Source organism: Sceloporus occidentalis, unplaced genomic scaffold (genome assembly GCF_023333645.1).
Source record: "Sceloporus occidentalis isolate IW3139 unplaced genomic scaffold, rSceOcc1.0.p SCAF_103, whole genome shotgun sequence".
In the NCBI taxonomy this organism is placed as follows: Eukaryota; Metazoa; Chordata; class Lepidosauria; order Squamata; family Phrynosomatidae; genus Sceloporus; species Sceloporus occidentalis.
The window spans coordinates 909899-934704 of NW_028317083.1; the positions used below are offsets into that span (position 1 = coordinate 909899).

The 24806-nt window shown below is 39.8% G+C and overlaps 1 protein-coding gene across 1 annotated transcript in view; it reads right to left on the reverse strand.

Moving 5' to 3' along the window:
• LOC149283502 (BAR/IMD domain-containing adapter protein 2-like 1) overlaps positions 1–24806 on the reverse strand; it is a 40198-nt gene that overhangs the window by 10555 nt on the left and 4837 nt on the right. The window contains exons 2-5 of the mRNA XM_089497458.1: positions 16062–16137; positions 13843–13929; positions 391–452; positions 218–289 (exon numbers count right to left, since the gene is read on the reverse strand). Of these exons, the coding sequence (XP_089353584.1) occupies positions 218–289; positions 391–452; positions 13843–13929; positions 16062–16137 (297 nt within the window). The remainder of the gene's footprint in view (positions 1–217; positions 290–390; positions 453–13842; positions 13930–16061; positions 16138–24806) is intronic.

The following is a 24806-nucleotide window of genomic DNA, read 5'->3' on the forward strand; positions in this document are numbered from 1 at the left end:
CTGCATTTTGATGCTGGGGTGGTTGTGGCTTCTTTCCTGGGTTGTCCTCTTATCAAGGAGTACAGGAGCCAAGGAGATCCAAAATAAACTTCCTTAAAGGTCAACAGTAATACGATTATATTGGGAAAACAATACACAAATAATAGGGTTAAATCCATATTTTTTATCTATATTTTTTATCACTGCGACAAAGGTTTTGATCACGAACTGCACTTACATTCATATATTTAATATCTTGTTCCGTCTTTCTCTCCAACTCCGCTATTATTTCTCTGTGGAACTTCTTAAACTGGGGAAAAAAAATAAAATAAAACCCAATTTAAAGCAGCAGTTCCCTCGTACTGTATTATAGGAATACACGAGGCTTCTCTGCTCCAGGCATCTACTTACATTTTCTTCTAGACTTTCATTCAGTTTTTTGTGTACGCTGGAGATTTCCTGGAGAACTAGCCCTGCAAATATAAAAAAAATAAAGGAATATTCATCAAGAAAAAAAACAGAACAAATAAAAATACAACACACAATATATTTTCTTTATTGAGTGAATAGCTCTAAAGCGTCTCAGTTTTGATGAGACAGTCCCATTTTCTAATCATTATCCAGAAGTCCTATGTAGCAATAGTCCCACTTTTCTTGGGTCAGTTGGGGAGATCTTGTGACCTTGCCCTGACCTTCCAAGTTGCTGCATATGCTTTTAGCTACTAGGTCTGCAGCTCCAATTCCCAGAGGTTCTCAAAGTTCCCAAATAACTCAACTCACAGAAAACTTTCCAACACCAGAGCCAGCAGCCAAAAATCTTAAGGTGGGAATTGCTCGACAGGTGGCCTGAGAAAGTTTCCCAATAGCCGATGTGACCAGTTGGGGTTAGTTTAACGATCAATTAATACAACTGGTAAATAATAACAGAAACGGATCTATAGACAGGACCCTTGAACCAAAGTTATTTGCTGCCCTATCCTGTAAATATATCTCCACTTTCCTCTCCCCTCTCTTTGAAGCGTCTAGTGCAGGGGCGAACAACCTGCGGCCCTCCAGCTGCTGCAGGACTACATCTCCCATAATGCTCTTTCAGCTAAGGGGCTGGCCGGGGAGGATGGGAGATGTAGTCCTGCAGCAGCTGGCGGGCCGCAGGTTGGATGCCCCTGGTCTAGTGTATATCAGCCTTAAACCGAAGGATGGAATAGGCAGAATCATTTTTGAGCGCACAAGGACAGGATTGACCAACCAGTAACACTATACATATAGGCTGTCCAAATATAAAATAAAATCCATAAAATATAGATCAACTAGGTTTTATAAAATCACGGAGAAGGTTTCTCTTATGCAGACTAGACGGGCTAAAGACTATCAACTTCTAGGCTTCCCTAAACACCATTACGTAGGGTTTATTATATTTATCAAACTGTGATACGGAGAATTTGGGAAAGCGATACTTGTCCATTTATTGTGCAATCCAAAAAAGAGGGGAAAAAAGGAATAATACACTACCAGGAAATAGTTATTTGCCGTCGTTTTTTTTGTTGAGTCACCAGTTATGTATTTTTTTTTCCATTAGTATTAACGGAGGAATTACCAACTTTAAGCACACACCTATAGCACTTGATTTTTGAGGGGTTTTGTTTAAGCTTGGCATGGCTATAAAAGTGGTGCCTATAGAAGCCCTCAAGTGTTATGACTTAAACACTTGAAACTGTAATGTATTATTGTTTTTTTAGGGATCAGTGAAACTATCAGCCAGGCAGCACCACTAGGTACTTGTGCTTTTGTGCGTGCGCAGGTACTGGGAGACAGGCATTCTTCCCTCGGTATGAACCAAGCAGTGATAAATTTGGGCCAACTTCGCGCTAACCGGATAGAAATGCATGTTAATGAATGGAAAAAACGGTGGGTTTAGCAGTCCTTACGAAGCGTTTGTCTTAGGAACCCTACAGGACAAAGACTGACCTTGGATGAACTTTAAAAGGAATGGTTGTGTAAATTTCAAGTAGGGAATAAGAACAATACATACAATCAAGGAAAGGCACATTTCTCTAGAAAAAGGAGAATTCAGCTCGAGACTCCGTGACCCTTAGAATGTACCCATTCAACTGGAGAATGGAGTAAAATCCACGGGTCAAACTTTGAGAGTCCCCAAGGTATTGTAATACCTTCGAGGCTCACATAAGCCCTGAAGAAGCTACCAGAGTAACTGGCCAAGCTAGGTATCAACTTCAACTATTTGCTGGTTCTCGAGAACACAATATATATAGTATCTCATTATAAATCATTCTGTAAATCTAATCAAGGGAAAACGAGAAGCCACCTTTGTCTGGGAGAATGGGGATTTTCTCAGGGATGGCCAAAGCAAATAGCCAGTGAAAGAACAACTGTAAAGGAGAACAATACGAATACGGAGCTGGATTCTCACCAGGACCTGCCAATGCGTGAGCGGGTAAACGGCAGCAGTCAAGGCACCGACTCAATGTTTATTGAAATGCCCATACAACACGCCAACCTGAAAACCGGTGCCCGCAATCCATAATCAGATTAAACAGTCGGAACAGGAATTAGAATGTTTGAGCAGATTAACATTTGGAGTGGAGTGTAAAAATGTTCCACCACATCTAATCAATCTACTTACACCTCTAAGATAGAACAACTTTATCCACTGCTTTATTAACCCTTTGTTCGCTCATTGTCCTGTGAGCACTAGGCAAGCGAAAACCTGTGCGGTCTTCACCGAGTGCAATCTTTATGAATTATTTCCACATACAGCTACAGACGCGCGGATAAATGAGTCACGGTACAAAACGTCGCCTTATGCTGTATTCTCCAGTTTGGTGCCAATTGGAGAGGCTTCAGAAAAAGAAATCTCACCTACCGAATACTATACTACCGTTCTGTTTATCGGAATCGTCATAGCTCGTCGCTAATCATTAAGGGAATGTCAAATAAACTATAGAATTTTCAGAACTATAGATTGACCTTTAGCAACATAAAGACGTTCTACCACACCTTTATGTAGGACCTTCAGCAGGTTAGGCATGAACTAGATCTGTGCTGTTTGTAGTTATGGAATTGGGGGGTGTTGTAATGGAATATCTAGCGCAACCGGAGGATAACTTCAGGAGGTAGACATGAATCTGGCGCCTACTGGGATTGGTGGTTTCTGCACACCTTTCAAAGGCTCCCACCCTTCCCATATTCAAGTTTGGCTTCTTTGTCGTGATCAGTTTGGCCAGCCATGGTTGAAGAACACGGGAAGTGGCCTCATACGGCTGATTTATCCTTTCAACAGCATCCCTATTAGTCCTCGCTTTATACGCAATGTTTTCCGGAACTTGTGTCTTTGTTGCCAACGGTTTCCACGACCTTTTGTGAGAACAAAATACTGTTTGCTCTGCAACACTCTTTCTTTAAATATTGACTCTTGGCCTACACCGGGGTCATGTTTCCACCATGCGCAGCATGGTGCCGTCTGCTATAGGCATGACTCAGATATCGCAAAACGCGTGCACTGCTTGGAAAAACACATGAAGTATGTCCGATTTCACTCTATTTTGTTAAATAAAAATTGTGTATTAAACTTAGGCACCAAATTTGTGTAGAAGACAGAGCTGATTGCCCAATGTGTTAATTTGTGTTAATATCTCTTTAATTACATGTTTAACACCAACACTGATAATACACCAGTCCTGCTGGAAATGTTAAACAGGTAAGAATCAGAGTTATACCTAATCCGACACTGACAAATAATAATATGTATTAATATCAAGATATTATCGAAAAATTCTTCTTATTAAACAAAATAAACCTGGCGTGCCCCTTTGAACATTCTTGTGTAGAGCATGGACACACACGTCAATTTTAATGTTTGGATAAAACATGACTGACGTGCTAATTAACATACATGCATGATTCAGGGTCACAATGTATACAACAGATATTGCTGATGCATCGGGCGTGTGAAAATTCCGAGAGAGCTGCCAGATACACCCTGGTTAAAGCCCAATGCACATGTCGATTGCACGTGTAAAATCCTAAACAGACTGTGTAACCAAAAGCAAAGATGGCGGGATGGCATGAAGAGTACCTCCCAACATCTCGAGTGGACAAAGAGAGACACGTTATACTGTTTAATCCAATGGGACGACTCTGCCGGGTACTCCCTGCCATGCTATTCTGGTTACATTAATCTACACTGCCCATGTCTATCTGGGTACAGGGCAACTCTCTATGGGAATAAGCTGATAGGGGGCGCCACCACCTTCTCTCACGTGCTAGCCTGAAGGGCCACAGAGACTAAGTTTGCTTAGAGCTGGCCATAACTCCCAGACGCAGATCCATCATTAGGTAATCCCTACCCTAGACATCCCCCTTTAGAAAGCGGGAAGGCGTGTTGGACAGGTCTAGCCGGCATGCTGCATGTTCTTGGAAATCGGGTACCATTCTGACCCTTCAAAGCCCTTAACCTTTCTTTGCCGAGTCAATATACCCAATGAGCACGCAAAATATGGATGGGGTTTGATCCTTAAATGCATACTTCCCAAGTGTCTCTTTCTAGGAGTGACAGTCCCCTTTAGAAACTCCAACCCCTTCATCCTCTGAACGTTCTCTTTTTTTCTCTAGGAGCAGACTTTAAAATCACAGTCTATACGGTTTGCCCTGCGCGTTTCTCTGTTAGTAATTGTTTCAGACATTCAGTGCTAGGCGGTGAGCAATAAACGACTTGGGTGTTGCTCTCCCTCCCGGCAGCAAAGGGGTTAAAAGCCGGCACTTCAATAAAGCTAATCAAACAGAATCTGTCAATAGATCCACACAAGGCAAATGGCAAATTCAGCAGCCCTGGGATAACAGCTCAGATAGCTGGATTGCCCTTGGCGGTGTAGCTTGTGAATCAGCCTAAATTTTAATCACTTAGCGGAACAGAGTTATTCTGTAACTATGGACACAAAAAAAAAAACAACACACCGTGGGTGACTAGAAGTACTTTATAAAGCCACACACACAGACACTTTTATTTGGGGTTGTATTGTTGTAGAAATTTGTCTTCCAAAAGAACAAAAAGGAACAAGGAAATAAAAAGTCAAAAAGGCAGCAGCTTGGCATTAATGTATTTCTGCATTGACGAGGCTCACTGAAAGTTCATATGATTGGTTAACGAGGATTGGTCACTTTTTTAAAGCCTAGAATACATTAAATAAACTTATTTAGCGATTATTACAATGAATTACTAATATACTATTAATTAATACTTACATTAATGAACACGTTTCCCACCAAATTCCCCATTGAAGAAGATCCTCTGAACACCAGGCAACACCACAAATGACCCAAGAAGGACACTTAGAGACACGGCTAAGGGATGGGGCTTTAGTTAGACTTTATGGCCTTTCGCTATTCTACAGCATTTAGAAAAAGAATAACTTGCTTTATTTACACAATTCATTAACATATTATCTACAGTTTCTGTACACAGTGCTGTGATGTTTATGGCCGTAGAACATTGTGTTACAGAGTCACCTGGCAAACATACTAAGCGTCTAGTAATGACGAACGTTAGAGAGGGAAATAAAGGATTTGGTTCCTTAAGAAAGTCCGAGCCTCTTGGGACATATTCCCAATGAACTTGTCCTTTGGGGCCAGATCAAGAAGTCGCCCCATCTCTGCAGACAGCATGAAGTCTGTGGAAGAGTAAGGTGGCAATGTTTGGAGGAGGGACAAGCCAAGGGTGTTATGCCATTTCTTACAGAAACAGTCTATGGTAGTCAAGAAAACAGAACGAATGTATTTTTTGAGCAATCACTTTGATTACTTGTGCTTTATAATTAATAAGTGTATCTGTTGCTCCAGCCAAGCTCTTTGTGGTCATATGCAATAATTTAACCAGAGACAATACACTAGCTCTGACTTTACTAGGAACTACTAATGGAATGGCGTACTACTAATTCCATTAAATTAACTAGAACATAGGGCGTGTGCGATCCTCCTGCTACTTTAACCGACAGGGGGTAACCTGGAGTCACATCTCTCAATGGTTTTGCGACTCTCAATTGGCGCATCTCATACTGTCTGCTCTTGTGGGTGATTTAACAGGACAGGTTACTTTGCCATTTAGCCAATCTCCAGAAAGGAGTAGGAGCAGAACAGCTCTCCCTTCTCCACTACTAGACCTCGAGGCCTTGGCTGTATAAGGACAGCATAGTGAATGCCTGTCTATTGCAGCGGACAATGCCAACATATGTTCCTCAAAATCTAACCAGGGCAAAGTCCACTGGCTTCTACCAAACTAACCATGACCAGGCCCACTGGCTTCTTCCAAAAACATTTTTAGTTCCAGCTTTACCTGTAATGGAAGAAGGGGGTATCTCCCAGCTAACCGTTATCCCCTCCAACAACCCTGAAATTCAACAAACTCAACTAAACAGTAACTAAGAATGGCTAATCTCTTTCACAAAGCCACCCTAATTACAGGTTGGGGACCTTTTATTATCAAACATCCCTCCCGCTTACGTTATGCTTTATATACAAAGGCTCTGCAAACGGAGGAAGTCATTAATATGGCTGATTTGCTAAAGATCCATTATCTGAAATTACTGTTACCTACATGCACGAAAGCCAGCAACAACAACAGGGAGTGGACGAGCCATATGTAACCTATAACATGGAGCACTCAGCAGGGACATTCCCTGGGTTCAGCTCCACAGGCCCCAGCACCGCGTAGAAGGGCCATTTAACTCACGGATTTCTACGACCCCCATGTGACAGATCTCTGTCCTGCTCACCTGTTCGTGTAAATCAAATTGTTATGTTATATACTACTTGTTAGGTCCTGTCTACGCATAGTACAGCGCTACAGAATATGATGAATAAATAATAATAAATGGGTAAGCAGGGGCCTTCTTATCTTAAGCAGCGTGCTTAGAAGCGTGACTAGGGGGTACAGTTTTAGCAAGACTTTCCTATGTGACTTTGTGATTGATTGCCGTTTATGCTACTAAGGCATTTAAAAAAAAATAAATGTATATTTATAACTAATTATAGATTTTCTGCTGCTTTTATACACATTGCTTTTAACTGGGCCCAGACACGATTATTTCTTCGTGATGCCCGGGGTTGTTACGCTCCAGACAAACCCCATTCTCATTGCCTACAAAACTTTCAAGTGTAACGAAGTAAACATTTACTAGGTCAAACGATACAGATTTCGCAAAGGTAAAAGGCAGAAAATGACATAATGACCAGGAAATCCTGTTCTGTACGGGAATGACATTGTGCTAAAGCACTTCAGAAGCCTTTCCAATTGTGCAGTACGGCTAAAAGACACATGAACTATAACATTTATGGTTGCTGGAGACATATCAGGCCTAGCAGGTTTAGAACCTAATACCTTCTGTATCCCATAACGCACATACTATATTGGCCTTAGACTGTTCTAAATCTGGAGAGCAGACCTGGGTTTCCCACACGGCATTATTTCTAGCTATTTAGGGAACTGCTTAAGGCATTTACAAGAAGCTAGGTTTAGTTTATTTACACCAGTTACTATCCTGCTGCTTTGAGACTTGGGGCTTTAGAACAGCGCAACACTCTCTTACCAAGCAAACATTCTGAGCTCCTTGATAAGAAGGACACAGACAACAAAAAAGGGGATAGAAGAGTCTAGAACCAGAAGATGGGCCATCACTTCTTAACACAGATAACAGTTTTTGTGAAAACTTATGTATGGGGGGGGGGAATGAGAGTATGCATGATCTAAACTTGGCTGTGTAGCTGTCCGTGGCGTGTCTCAATTAAGTAGGAGCAATACCGAAACAGAATGCTGGTAATATGGACATTCTGTAAATCAAACATCAAAGTCCTTTGTGTTTATGAAATCTTAAACTTTAGATTCTAAACAGCCAGGGAAAGTACTTTCGTTGAAACAATTAATTCAGTTGACGAAATTAAGCTCCCTTTAATCTGGAAATAATGAAAATATCCCACAAAAATACGGTAAAGGTCAGCACGGGGGGCAAGGCATGTCATAACGTCTCGAGTTTCTTTAGTGCCCAATGACATAGACGGTTTTGCTAAACAATGACTATTTTCAAGGTTGTCCTTCATCCTTATTAAGCCCCGTTTCAGAGTGCATGAAAAATGAAAGTCTTCACGCACAAGTGGCCATGAGGGCAGATTAAGTGTAAATTATCACTGTTCCGAGTATGCAATCACTAAAAAAAAAAAGAAGAAAAAATTATATCTTCTTGCATTGTCAGTCTTTAAGAGGTGAAGATATGGGAACGAGAAGTAATTTCGAATAATGGTTACTTAAAGGGAAAGGTCCAGTTTCGTTTTGGGTATTTTTTGTGGGTTGACACATACCTTGTAGGATGTCAAACGCTGGAGGGTTTGTAGAAAAGCTTTGTCTAGCTTGGGTGGTCCAAATAATTTATTGCATCACCACAGGAGCTAACACACCAACATTCAGCTGGGGTAAGATCCATGAAAACACAAGCAAGTGCCGTACCATACGAACACGAAATGGTTTTCTTCCTGGCACGGAGGAGAGCCATTGAGATGTCTTCATTGAGTATTCAAAGGGTGTTACTTTACAATTTCGAATTTATTTTAATCTGTATATTTTAAATTGCTATTTTAATTTTTTATTTTTATTATGACATGGCATATGATTATTATATTATTATTAAAATTAAAACTAAGTTCGAGAGGCTTTTCAAGGGTTTGGCTACTCAGCATTATTGAAAGATCAGAACAGGTATCCTGTTTTTCAGAGTTTGATACTATTGTTCTCTGGTGTTAAGATTAGAGCGGATGATGGGATGGGATCCTGGATGGTGGGGTGTGGGAGTAACATTAGATGTCACCATCTAAGGGTGTGTTGGGTGGTGCCAATTCGAAACTGATGCCTCCTTATAAAGATCTGGTATCTCTCTCTAGAACTGTCGGCAGCAACAACACTAGACACCAACCACTCTGATATGTAAAAAATGTACATTTTTTCTTCTTTACTTTTAAATAGGCTGCCATCAGATATTCATCATTCCCTTAAGAAGTAGTGATCTAATACTAGAAGAGCCAACCTTCCAGCGTCCCACACTGGGACAGTGATTGTTTCTCACGCTATAATCAGCTCTGCCAAAACAAGGAAACAGGTCCGACTGTCACGATGGTCTAAACAAATTCACAACTATGGCTCACTTGTTTCCACCCAGGTCCTCTCGTACCACCACACAATTATATCGATCGAAAAGTGAGTTTATTTACCAAAGAGGGAGTTGGCAGGAAAGCTGTGGTTTCAACTCCGTGGACTAAGTTTGCTTTATAAAGGGGCGGCTCTGGCTATTTTTTGCACGTAATTAAATATTTTACTTAAAAAAAATGGTCCCATTTCATACAGGTGGATGAAAATTCTCAAAGTTAGCCACTGGGTAGCAGGGTTTTTAGTGCAATCTTTAGGTGAAGAAAGCCTGGAGATGACTCAATCATATATCCCTCTATGATGTGAACGATACATTACATCATTATATTACATCAGTTAAAATAGACAAAGTAGATGGGCCAAATGGTTCTGATCCACCATCAAATTCTATGTTTCTATGTTGTATTCCACAAAGTGCTGTCAGTCATTAACATGCCAAGTGAACGCAAGCAATTCCGCATGGAGCTACAAGGTTTCCATGTGCCTGGATATAAGAACTGCTTTGTTACTTGGAAGAAGGGAAAGGCATCAATACAGCGACTTTGATGCACCTAAAGAAATGCATTGGGTAACTCATTCGCCTTTCGTAAACCTGATTACGTAACCGTTTCTAAATTCAATTAAAAACAAACATCTGCACCTATTTTTTTACAACTCATCTAACTGGCAAAATAAAGAGGTTACTCTTCACAGTACATGATTAACAGACATGCATCCATGATCACCGGATCCTCCAGTACAGACCCTGGGTGAAGAGGACCTTTACAACAAGTTTACTTTGGTTAAGGTTACCCTTTGACCTGCGATGTAACCATGTTTACAGAGAATGAGATAAAACGGAGCAATTCAAACGTATGCTGGTTTACCTTGGTTACCCTCGCGCTGCTGAGCACAGGAATCCCATATATTTGGCTAATATATGAGCATGGCTCTGAAGATCCTTTCCTTGTTGCCCAATTGCCAGTCTCTTACATCTTCAACCATTCCTTTATGGATTTTTAGATCTTAAATCTATTGATTTTTTAAACCTATTTACAGTTTTTATATTTTTTACTCATTAGTGAAGAGTTCCCCGATCAAGACCTCCAAAAGTTCTTTGTTCCTGGTTTATATTTAACTTTTAGTTTTTTTTAGTTGATGAGTCCCTCCAGCCAACACTTATACATATGATGGCTGCCCGGTCCCTATACATTTTTAGAGGTGTCCCCTTGCAAGTGCGTTCAGAATCTGCTCATATACATTTTTCCCTTTCCCCAACCAATTCTTTAGAGGGTGTCGGGGACTGCCCCTTTACATCATGACTCTAAGTGTCAAACATTAATTTACAAAGTCTTATAATTTGGGAAGCCATAAGAAGTTGGGCACATGAAAAGGGGTAGGGAACACACGTGCTGCAACACCATAAAACATAATTGAGCATCATGGGAACGAAAATTCACCGTGGTGCCAAAGCTTGTCTATGTGTGACAAGGTATCTGGCACTAGGACAGCTACTCATTTAAAGAGACAGTCTAGTGTTCCATACAGCAACACCAAAAAAGAATGTATATTTAAGTACTTTGCGAGTACCTTAATATGCATTCATTAAATCTGTAGGAAAAAAATAATAATTTGTGTGCAGGCACATTGACGGTTCTTGTTAGACCCACTGGAACGCTCATGGATGCCAATACTGGAGCTGGCTGGTGGTAAGTATACTGTGCCTGCGCAGGGCAAGCAGGAGATGTGTTCGGCTGGGGGAGAAGGTGCAATTGTATGGGGGGAGGGGAGTCTGCTGAATCCCTCCATTCATTTGCAAATTAATGGGGACGCTTGGCTATCCCATGCCTTAAAGTGTCCCTTTGTGTCCTTTATCATAAATATTTTTATTTTATACAAGTAATTTCCCGGGAGCATTTCAGGAAATTGATGGTAGTCTGGGAATCATGGAGGTTGTGGCTTTGGGCTCCTCTTTGAAGTCTATGGCACTCATTGAGTCCGTATCCATTGAGAACTCAATAATTGCAGATTGTGACAGATCTACATGCATCATATTTTTTTAAACAGATTCGCATTTGTGGCGTTCTCAGCCATTTGTAGATTATTTACATTTCTGGCGAGACCAGTTTAACCGGCCCAGTGCTTCCAGTTTAATTCAGTCGCAAGTCTCAAGCTGACCTGGAAAAACTAGACCTTTACTGAGAAATCTCTGCACGTGGAATCGAAAGGATGTTTTCAAAGTCAATTGCAGAAATATTCAGTAAAATAACAGAGAACACAGCTGTGTTGCTCAAAGAAGAACAACAGAAGATTCTAACTACAATGGGATGAACCTCTTAAAGCCGTGACGATTCCTGGGACCTCCACAATCATCAAATAATCTCTTGCACAGACCTTTAGAGCTCAGTACAAATATCTCAAAATAGCTCAAGTTCCATGTACCCCCCCAAAAAAATGCCTTTACTATCAGGGGTATTAAAGAGGCCCCTAACTACCAACAGTCCCCTTAATTTACATCTGGTGCCAAAATTTGGCTCTACCCATAAAAAAAAAAGTAGAGAAATTCCTATGAATTATTCAAAGATAAAGAAAACATTTACTTACCTTTGAGGGAATCTGCAGAGCTTCCCACTCCCTCTGTGGTCCAATGTTTAGGACCACTGATCGGTTACGTGAAGTCAATAGGATTGTTTTCTACACGTTTATGGGGGGGCCCGGGGCGATAGCCAAAGCGGCACAGGGGCTGACTGGCAGTACAAATCATACATCAGGTGATATATCTGGCCAAACACACTCCTGATGAAGGCTTGCCGGCAATAGGGAGATTCTGTGGCCTATAATTAGATGGCCGGCCTCAAGGCTTCCTGATAGGCCAGCCACGCACTGTAACTACCTTCAAAACGTTGTCATCAAAAAACATTTTTTCCAGAAACCTCAGGTTCACAAACAATCAAACTAGGTAAATAGTGGAGAATGGTGTGTGAATGTTTGCTCTTTTCTGTTTGCTCCGTGGCACTCCTTCAGGCTGAACACCGCCAGGTGAACGAGTAAGGAGGAAAAAAAATTATATGGAAATCTTTTAGCTTTCCTGTTAAGTGTAAATCTCTTTTGTAAATTATTTTCGAACTGAAGAAGCGGCAAAGAGTATTTGGAATCTAGAGATCTTTCTGGGTTTACCCCAATGGCTCCAGGTATCACAAATGATTACAGGGATCCTTCTGGGTTTACACTAATGGCTCCGGCTATCACAAATGATTACAGGGATCCTTCTGGGTTTACGCTAATGGCTCCGGGTATCACAAATGATTACTGGGATCCTTCTGGGTTTACACTAACGGCTCCAGGTATCACAGATGATTACAGGGATCCTTCTGGGTTTATGCCAATGGCTCTGGGTATCACAAATGATTACTGGGATCCTTCTGGGTTTACACTAATGGCTCCTGGTATCACAGATACACTACATAGCAGCACCACCTACTTGACACGCAGCACAACAAGGTGAGAGAATTCTTCAGTCAATCAAATTGACTGGAAACAGCAGGAAATATGCTCAGAAAGGACCTTTATAAATAAAGGACATTCATCACCTTCTAAAGGCTTTACTATCTATATATAGAACATAGTCAAATGCACACTGCCGGTAAATCACAACTCGAACCACTACACCTTCTAAAGCAAACCTCTTGTTCATTGGCTCTCTAAGATGTTGGAGGAATACCAATCACCATATAAGGCAGTATTTATAAAGAGCAATTTTTCGGCCAAGTTCTAGATGTGGTTTCCATGGTGACTGCTCCACATGTTGAACTTAGCTCCAGAAATGAACATTTATAAATAAACCACAGTGCATGTTTTGTAGGTGATTAACAGAAGGGTAGACTGGCCAAATAAAACATGAGTGGTTTGAAAGCCAGAAAAATATTCAAAGCATTAATTTGCATATTCCGTACAGGAAGGAAAGGATCGCCTCTATCCATTTGGCATATGTATTCTTCTTTGTATAGCATATTAGGGAAACTCTTATCTCTAATACCTCGTTCATACAGAATAATAACCACAGCAACATCAATTAAATATTGACATAGTTTAAAAAAGACCTAAGTCCATCAAGTTCAACTCTTCTACCTAACCTTCCTACTCTTGATCCAAAAGAAGGGCAAAAAAACCTTAATTAAGCTACTTAAAACTCTGCCATCAGGGGGGAAAATTCCTTCTCGACTCCAAAAGTCAATCGGATTTCTCCTTGGATCAAGAAGCTCTAAAATATTAATTCTATTTATAACCAATTATCTTTTCTTGAGTAGCATTGGAGCCGCCATCTTAACAGCTGTATGTTTACCCCCAGTAAGTTCCCCCTCCCCTTGTCATGGCTGATTGGTGGGAGGAGGAGAAAGGAGATCCAATCATTGATCTCAGCTTCCATGAACTTTTAAACTAAATCTACAAACCAGTTAGATTTGCGCTGAAAATGGTTTTCATGGAATTTTAAATAAAAATAAGGATTTTTCATCTGTTTCTATCTAATTCCATCTCCGGGGTTTTCTTGAGCCAGCTTGGACATTTTTGGACAGATCCCGCAGTGTTAATACACTGCATTATAGAGCATCTAAAACATATTGTTATTGATAAAACAATCTAAGCACATTGTGTACTCTAGACAGTTTTACATCTTGACTTACCAAGTTCTTTAGATACTGGAGAGACGGTGGTCATTTCTCCAACCTTGGCGACCCCATCGTAATAGGCTCTCCCTGCTTGTACCATGGCTGGAACAGAAATACAAATGAATTACACAATATCACTTAAACAGAACCACAAGGGAAACAGCAACATGTTCCGTTAAAGGCCACGAGTCCCTACTTTAATCGTGGCATCAAATATTAATACTGCTTGCCAGCTGTTGGGCGAGATGTGAAGGCCTTTTGTAGGAAGCTTGAAACGTTCAAACTGGAACTGCCCTACTGGATACGGGAAGACACAAAGCATTTCCCCATATCACCCGGCACTGGGGTAACAGTTTCACCCAGGGCAACTCCCAGAATCTGCCCTCCCCAAGGACCTACTGCAAGGGATTGGGCTTTTGTTCAAATAGAAGCAGAAGCTCACTTAGGTCAACCTTCCTAACGTATTGCGATGTCAAGAAGCGCCAACCACAGCTCTCCTGCCAACTCCCACTTAAAAAAATAAACCCGAAAAAAGAACATAATAACCGAGGAAAGAAATTACCTTTTCAAAAGTTAACTTTTTTACCCTTACCCAAATACATACTTAACCTTTTTACATTCCTGCCTCCGTCGTAAAAAGAACACAAAAATCCCACTATTTTAATGGTTACAGAAACCAGGCAAGTGCGCTTTCCTGCTACCACACCATGGAGGAGGAGGGCATCTGCAGCACCAGGGCTGTAGCTTCTAGCTCCGGCAAGTGTTTTATTTACTTATTTTGTCACAGAGTCCTTTAATATGCATTCTTCTTTGGTGCAGGTGTCAGGAACAGTAAACTGTCCCTTTAATGCCAAAATCAGTGAACACGTTAATCGGGCTCAATCCCAATGAGAGCTATTCAGCGTCTTACTAACACTAACTAATGCTTCTCCACCCTGTTATTTTAGAAAGTCCTGGCTTACGGTAACATTCGTTTAATCTATTTAAACTGCTTAGGTATTTGATACAGCACATCACGTTTCACCCCACTACCTCTGCCTGGGAAAGTCAGGGTACAATGAATTATTAAAGGAGAAGTCCATTCAGTTCTGTCCTGTGTATGTACGGCAGAGATCACACTGACTGTTTGAAAGATGAACTGGATCACATAGACCGGGATCAGTAAATGTTATAGAAACAGGCAATATCCACGAATAGCACGCCTTACTTTAAAGGGACAGTCGTGTTTGCTGCCTCCTGTCTGTGTCTGCTTACCAAGGCAAGAAGCTTTACAGAGTATTTCACATAGAAAAACTCTACAAGTAGGATGCTGGATTTATTATCTTAGGCAGGACTTGGGTCAAAATCCGAGACAGTCGGCACACATGAACTATGAATTTCTGTGTTTCTGGGGGATCATGTGCCATGACATTTAAAGGCACAATATAGATAATTAGAAATGCTTGGGAAGGACAGAGTGGAGCTGCCAGAGATTAGCTTCATCTCGCCATCGATTAGGAAGAATTTTGTCAGATTTAATTTTTTTTTTTTATTTTAAAAAAAATCCTCAATGCGTATTTTATGAATTTAAAACCGTGCCAACAAGATATTAAACATTCCTATAAATATCTCTTTTTCATTTAAATCAATACTTTAAAAAAAAAAAAAAAAGGTTTAAATCAAAGCATAAGAGCTGATTAGAAACAGCCAGCCAAGCGACAATGTCTTGCAGACTTGTTGTTAGTTCAGGTCACATTGCCAAATAATGCAAATGACATTTACAAAATTTACATCATAAGATTACAGTATATTTGACAGATATGCAAATGATAAAAAGAGGATTTCCAGTAGTGACATGAATAATTCTTCAGAATATATTTGAGCCCTGACTCGAGACATTGTGGGGAAGTGGAAGTCCCATCACATATTTCTATCGCAAAAATCACACACACACACACATACATATACATATATATATATATATATATACACACACACACACACACACACATACATACATACATACACGATTAAAAAATGTCTTAAATGTAAAGCAGTGTATTTCTCTCATTTATTCATGTCCTACTGTCCATATTGGATGTTTAGAAAATTATTACATTAAGAAGCGCAAGAAGACCGGCTTTAAAAGTATTTAAATGTTAGTATGACAGAGACTGAAAGGGTATAAAAATGTACTTCTTTAAAAAGAGGTCTTTTGACAAAGTAAGAAAAACAAAAAACAAACATTTACTTACCAGACACTGCCTTTTCGTAGTTTCTGCCTAAATTTACAAGGTTCCGTAAGCCTGGGTTGAACTGATCCATAACATTCTAAAGCAGAGATATAGATACAAGATCATGAGTAGCAGGTATTCAAAACATTCATTTTAATTGTCCATATTAAAATAAAATAACGTTTGTAAGACTCATATAGATACACACACACACACACACACACACACACACACACACACACACACACACACACACACACAACCACTGAATAGTTTGGGGTCACTTAGAAATGTTTTTTTTTTATAAAGCATTGGAAATTTTGTTCATTAAAATAACAGGAAAATCATCAGAAACACAGCACAGACAGTGTTAATGTTGAAAATGACTAATGTAGCTGGATTTTTTAATGGAATATCTTCATAGGCGTAGAGAGGCCCTTTATCACTCCCATCACTCCTGTGTTCGCTATTCCAAGTTTACATTTAAAAGGCTAATTGAGCATTAGAATACTGCCTCTTGAATACCAGGATTTGTGACATATGCATGTTAACCTTTAATAAAATGTTTAGAATACCTATTTCTTACAATTCCTCGTACGAGCGTGTCAGATATACACTCCCAGGAACGGCATGCGAAACTGAGCTTGAAAATCAACTTTAGCAATACTCATTGTGTATCGGATGGATTGGCTACCCGTGACACTGTCTGGGACAGTATGGAACCAAGAATAAACATTCATGCTACATATACACCAAAATTTCAATTCTTTTCATCTGGACAGCAGTTTTATAGAGAAGGACGGTGAACATGAGACTTGGAAAACCCGGACACTACATGTCTAGCCCATGCAGAACACATTTAAAACCCTTAAAGACCAGAATAGTTTTCAGCCTTATCGATGTGTATCTGAAGACACAATTATGTACCCAAAAGTACTTATTGTTCATCTGCATTTAAGTTAGCTCGGTTAATCTTTGACTTGATCAGCATCACTCAACTTGTATAATGTATGATGTCATCAAAAGGAGCTTGAACGATGAACTCATGCTCGTTGCTATCTGATCTAGCAGGTGTCACAGGCCTGACGGTGGAACATTAGAATCATATTGTTTTTTCAAACAACATGGAGCTCAAGACTCTCATTCCATTATAGTGTATCAGAGTATTAGTATGTATCCAATTCACTGTAAGCTATAATAATTTTAGTTGCGTTCTTAAAACCTATTTAGAAGGCAATTAACCATAATTGTGCTTAACTATTTGAAACCACTTATGTAAATTATTACCTAGCTAAGAAAAAAAAATATCTTTTGTATGAAAACCGCCATAAGCCTCCTATTTACCAATTGACGAACAAAACTTATCTTGGCTACAGGGTAAATGTTTTGTTTCAGTTCACGCGACCCCTCCAGGCATATTTACAATGAAAATTGAATTAGCATTTAGCGCTCTTCGCGGTCAAGAACAAACCACCACTGCCAGAGAGCTTTGTTTGCTCTTCAAGCCATAGGAACTAAGATGCACATAAGCATTCTATGTGTTGATTCAGAAACAATAAGCCCAAAGTTGGCCATTGGGTCATCCCAGTTACGTACATATAGAGTACGGTCATACAATATGGCGATTGTGTGGCTCGGAGACAAGCCTATCACTGATGGTGAATACAGTAACTAAGCTACTTATGTTCTGTTGGATATTAATTCCAAAATTACCCTTTTAACCTCATTCCCCACGGGCGATTAAATGAAGATAAGGGAAGCTATAAAAGTACATCGATATTAACTTTCTGTCCTCCCCACCACCCCAAAGTGTGATGAAGTCATTAGGGCAAGACCGAGGAAGTTAACAAGTAAATCAATATCATCTGAAAATCCGTCTCTCAAGTATTTTATGGACAGGTGATTTACACAAACATACCCAGACTGCACCCAGGAAAGACGACATTCACGTCTCCCCTTTACACAATACTAAACGGTATAGTGCATATCAATCCATGTGAAATTATAACTAAACATATAAAATGTAACGTTGAACCTTTCTTTGGTGCTTGCTCTTCAGAGCAGAAGAAAGGCTAATAATGTGCATGGTGGCAAAAGACGAAGAAGGCAAAGAACAATCCTCTCCACAATCAATTATAACGATCATGGCTTGTGTCACAATTAAAATAGAGGGTTTTGAGTTGCTTGTCTTTTAATTAAAACGTTCTATGTCTATTTTTCCGTAATAGAATTTATAGGAGGCATGACGATCATCACTTTGATTGTATAATCTGTAAATGCTAGGATATAAAGTTTAATAATGTACGTGGTTTCATTCTTTAGTACTTACACAATAATTTGATCTGTCATTTAATCACAAAGTAAATAAGGTTTTATTCTACAGGGCAACTCCGCCTAATTACTTGTTTAGTTACAAGATGATTAGGTTAGTCAACTAGTTCCTTCTGTACCCTTCGTACTACTAATCCTTTACACGGATAAGGTTTATGATTCTGCTCTAGAGATATGTGCTACCTTCCCGCCAAGGACAAGTGTATTTTTTGGTACATATTGACTTTTAATAGTTGTCCAATTCCATGTAGACATCTCCAGCGCGATGTTCTGTAGACACACAGGCTGGAGACATATAATAAGGAAATAATACATGAACATCTATAAAGCGTGGGTAGTATTTGGAGAATAGATAATTTCTGGATGTCTACTAGTGCAAATGGGTAGTACGCTACTGGTATTGCGCAATAGAGTCCAAAGAAATGTGTGCTACCTTTTAGACCTTAAGACACTAGAGGGTTCTTGTATAACAAGGTAAAAAACCTTCATCCATACGCTAAAAAAATTGGCAAAAAAAAGTGTAAAGTAGACAATGTAAAAACATACTTTGTAAGAAAAAAAGGAAAACAAACAAAGACTTTACATATGGTGACAAGGAGAGAAGGGATGATTAAACACACATAAGGTGTCAACTTCCCTAGAATAACCATCTAATCTAAGGTTTATACCATAAAAACTCTGTATACGTCAGCAAAGGTTAAATATTTTCCAGGACAAAAAAAAAAAAAAAAAAAGAAGTAAAACTTAAAGAAAATTCCAGGATGTATAGCTTAAGTCAGGGACACATTCTTTCTTATCGCACGAGGCATTTTATGACTCTTACAGACCAACATGGACTTCAACCTTATTATTACATATAACAAACTTTTTTTTTCCCAGGCAACTAAGCATCCCTGTGGTAGTGAAAGGGTTATTACATTTACTTATTCACCAAAATTCCTGAAATAGAAGATGGAGCAGGAGCGTGTTTTTCCTCTTGTAAAAGGAAAACTGTGAGTAATACGAACTTTACTTTATAGCCGCTGAAAAAAAAAAAATGAAGAACTAACCTGAAACTCGGTCAAAATGTATACAATGACTTTAAAGAGTTTCTCTTTAAATAAAACAAGGATTCCACTATTCCCCCCCCCCCCCAATGTTTTCCCAGCAGCCATATTTAAATGCCTCGTACAAATGCCCCCTTCTTCTCCGCATCCCTGTTATTGACACAGACATGAGGCAGTTTGTGGCGCAGGCTAAAGCTGCAAGTTCTAAGTTCTCGAAGAAAGACGGCAGCCTAAGCCGTGGACAAACAGAATAACTTTAGTGCGGTGCGTTCCATATGTTTTATGGTAGGTGAAATAGGCAAATATCACTCCAGAGAGAAACCTTATCAGAGCGGGTGCTATTCTGTGGAGCCTACGTACCAAAGTGCACAATTTTTAACTTTAGAGAATTAGTCTGTTCTCAAAAGGTTAGCCGTGGCCACTGGAAGCAATATCTACAAAATGATAATACTTACATAGAAGCCAGAAAAATAATCACCTTGGACGGGCTTCTCTTCTATTCTACGCCCAACAACTTTATGGTTTAATAAGAGGTGATAAGAGGTGATCTAGAGCAAGGCTTGATTATTTGGTTCAGAATGGGATGGTGAAGATGAAAAAGGGCAATTGATATGGGAATGCGCTATCCGATTAAACAGATATTTAACAGCACGGGGATGTAGGAATTCGAGACACGAATGCTGCCCACTGTGACCTCCAGCTTTAAGGAAAAGGTAATAAGTCAGATAACGGGACCTAGTCACAGACTAAACTCAGAAAATGCGCTACTTCCTATTAAACACAGTGAATAACCCAAAATAAAAGATATTTTCTGGTAAACTTGCCACTTTGTGGATCAATCCACTGTGGAACGACCATACCTGGGCATATTCCAGAGTTGGCTACCTGGAGCTCCTCATCTCTTCTAAGTGTTGTGGATTTATTCAGTGGACAGGGCTAGTTGTACATAGTTCCAGAAATAACCCCAGTTCAACATCAGTGGACATACTGGGTGAGTGAGTCTGACCAAACCATTCACCCTCTCCCAAAATAATAACCTTTGGTGTCACAGACACAACATCTACAGTGTACCACAAGCAAGGCCCATCTACTATACATAGAACATAAGGGAAGATGCCTTCTGAATTTACGCAGCTAAGCACGTGGTATTTATTCCTTTAACCCACCGGCAGTTCTGTAAAACGAGAGCAAATAGCGTTCACCAATCCATAAAACGGTCAATTCTTCATTAGCTTTTCTTATAATGAATCCGGGTTATTTGTTAAAGCGCCAACATACTTCTTGCATCATAAAATACTTTTACAGGTTACCTTGATGCCAATGCTAGATATTAAATCCAACCGGTATAAATCAATTCTCTGCTCGCAACGTAACAAAATGCTGAGCAACTGGATTTTCTTTTTTTCTTTGTTACTTGCTTTAATTGACTACATTTCAAGAGAAAGTCAAGCCCTTGGTGACTGGACTACTCCAGAAGTATAGATACAATGCCAGTGTCCTCAACGAATGATAAAGTATACAACTAAACTATTGTGAAATTATGTTTAGAAGCCAAACTTGTTTGTTATCTTGAAGTTGTTTTAAGATTTCAAGATAAACAACAAAATTGCCATCCATGTTCCAAAAAAATAAAATAATAATTGTATTACCTGCGATTGGGGTCATCATAAAGGTTACATTCCAAATGAGGTCAGCTGAGTACATGCCTAGGCCCTAGGCGGCGGGTCTGGGAGGCAAGAGCCCTTATACTGCAAAACCAGTAGGCAGATCGCTTGGATTTCCCACTGTTTAATAGGCTGGTTGGAGAGACCTCAATTTAAACCCGGCGTAGAAACACAATGTAGGCCTAATCCTAGTTGACACAACCTCCGCAGTGTCCATACCTGGTGCCACGTGTCCTCCTGAGGAGAGAGCATGGAGGCAAGTCATGTGGGCACTGGGTATGGACACTGCGTTGGGTCAGGCTTAGGCCAAAATACACCACTGGTTACATGCCTCTATAGGAGGAACAGGCCCTGTGTGGGACTGAAGACACTGTCTCTCTTTTCTAGGAGCCTAGAATGTTTGCTGGATACGACCATATACAGGTTTCTACAGCCTTAACGTCCCAATGTCAAGTAACAATATCCACCCCTAGTTTATTTCCCTTTAAAGCAAAAGTGTTCCTCGTTGGCCGTTCTCAATGTCAGCAAGTGTGCTCTAGGGCAAAATGGGGCTTGTGGCACTAGAACACAATTACCTAGATCATTAGCACTGAGCCATGCACACAAGCCTAAACGTCTTCTAATCACTGCATTTAAAACGCTAGGAAGCTTTACACGTCTGAACGCTCTTTTAATGCACCTGATCTTTTGTGACCGGCTGTTTCAGCTGCACCTTTTCAAACTTTGGTAACTTTCTTTTCTTTTGTAAGAAAAGCAGTGAGGAAACACGGGACAAAAACCAAGTGAATGAATATTGACTTACAAAGGTTAGAAAAGTGTTAAGATCAAGTTACAAAGTCATACTCCAGAGGGGTGTTACATCTTCATTATTACATTTGTAAAAAAAAAACTACTAATAGTGTATTGTAAAATATTAAGAGATAAACAAACAGATCTCCAGTTATCTAAGGATCTGTTTTTAAGATATACAGAAGGCTGAGAGCTCACTAGTAAGCTCAGGAGCCCTGAAAAGGTGTCCTTCCAGGTGTCTGAATTTCTAAAGCATTACTGTTCATATTTTACGCTTGAGAATTCTACCCACCCTGGTTTTCTGGATCCATTCGCATTTCATCAGGACTGGATGATCAGCATAAGTCTAAGTTGTTAAGACATATCTTTCAAATCCTCTGGAGGTCACTTCTTCAGATACTGGTGTTTATTACATCTCAGTAAGGAACCCTTGAGGAATCCTGAAAGCCCACATGATGTGATGTATAATTCTATTACTTGGCCGAATCGACTATTAAGAGCAACATTAAGCAATATCTGGTGGCCAATATGGAACCAACTACATTCCTACAAGGGAACATCTCACAGAAAGAATGGGATATTCAACTTACGCCATCTCTCACCAGAACACATGGAGGATATCACTATGGGCAATCTTACAAGTGTTTCCTGGTAGCGATTTGAGCTTCTTCTTATTGATAAATAGCGGGGCCTTATTTTAAACGCTTCCTGGTGCAACCATAAGATATGATCAGCCATAAAAAGGGTACGGCAAGGTTGCAGGACCATTGTCACTTAAAGCGTGTAGGCTTTGTTTTGATCGTAACAGGATATTGTTTAGCAAACACATTGTCGATGACTTCACGTACTGCAAAATGCCAAAAATTTGGTATTTGTTATAAAGCAGTCCTCGCCTTCACCCGTGTTGTTTTGCCAAAGGGCAGAGTAAGTGGCATTTGTTACCATATCACTATGTTGCTCGTTTCCTAAGCACAAACCACTTGGCAAGCAAAGGTTTATTCTCGTCATGCCAAGCTTTGTTTGATTAGCTCGAGTTAAATAGTTTTGCTAAGTAACACCACAGCCTACAGATCGACAGGTCCTCGACATTCAGGTCAAAAAACACTCCATGTTGGGCATTTACCCAGTGGACGAAGATATGAGGTCAGAGGTATCAGACAGCTATTTGACATTGGTCCTCTATGCAGACCCCCCCAACACTTCAGGCGTCCAACTCAACATTCCCCAATTGGCCCATGATCCCCACTGCCTACAACAGGGATACCTTATACAGTGCCTGAAAACCGGGACTGTTGGGAGGTATGCTCTGTATGCCATCAGATATATTGCATTTCCCTGGTTGTGGTAGCGGACAGGAAGGGTAATTTGAAACAAGTACTTTTTATTAATGCTTTTTTTTTTTGTCCCCTGGGTGAATATTTCTCCTTAGACATTATGCGTTACCAACAGAAAGTGAATCTTCTTTGTGGGACACTAAAAGGCAATTATTCAAGAGCTGTGTCAAAGCAAAAAGGTGACAACGGTGGTTTCTCCATGACATGGCAGAGCACACGGGATAGGAAAGGGCCGTGTTAAGAGAACGTCCTTGATAATTATACGTGCGGGCAAAACAAACCAGGCCTGTGGCAGAATTTGTTCCACCCCGTACAACATCTTTTGGAGACACACCTATCTAACAATAGCTAAACAGGTATTTAGACGTTCCCTTATGCACCTTCCTGGTATTTCCCACAGCCGCATACTATATACTCTTAACCCTGTCAGCGTTTGATTTTCTATAAGGATGTCACAAAAAAAGAAATATTGTTTTACTTTAATGAGTGGGCGGTAGATGAATGGAACGGCTTCCCAGCAGAAGCGGTAGAGGTTAATATAGAAGGGGAAATTGGACATGCATGGCAGTCCAAGGACAGATTAAGGTTTGAGTCTATATGGACAGAATGGGTTTTATCTGCTGCCAAACGCTATGTTTCTATATTTATGTACATATTTTTAATCCCTTAGAAGCAAATAAAAAAAATTTTTTAACAGCTAAAAAATACGTAATTATTGTCCTTTTTAGAGCCAACCTACATCATACTTATCCGTTTGCAGTCTGATCTTTTAATAACATAATTACTAGTTAAGAAATATAAGTAAAACAGGATTATAATTCCATTAATAAAGACATTTTGGAGGTTTTTTTTAAAGCATGATTGTGGGACAAAGTTTCAAAAGTGGCATTAATCAGCATAGCAACCAACAATTGCTGACCGACAACATTCCACTGGTTGCCATGGTGATAAGACCACTTTTTTTAAAATTTCACTCCTGAATCACTTTATATGTAATTTTTTTATGGAGTGGAAATATCACCATAGCAACCAATGGCAAAACACACACACATATATATATATATATATATATATATATATATATATATATATATATATATATAACCCCAAATTAATACATGGGAGTCACAGAAACTAATCATTAGGTTCATTAGGATGTAATAACAAGCATTCTCGCTCTCATGTGTATATGGAAACAATGAATAATGTGTATGTTTTGCACGTTTAAATGCACAGCATTGCCAGGTAATACAGAGTATCTTTTATACCGGTCATTTAAAGCTTTTGGAAACCCTTTCATGTTGAGGCTCATTGTATCCATCAGCCAGCCTCCGCCATGGCAAATTATACCCTTCTTTAATAAAGAGCACAGGTCAGAGCCTAACATGGGCTTCTTCAAAATAAGGCATTCTCAGTGGTGACCACTAATGGGCGTTTATGGGCTGAAGAGATAAGAACTTCAGGTTCACTCAGATGTGGCGAGAAAGAAAATCTGTCCCCTAAGCTGGACACCTTTTAAGCTCCGAGCATTAATAGATTTTATGTAGAGGCAGAATTATCTCCGATGAAGACCGTCCCGTATGGGCAAGACCAGGGAACAAC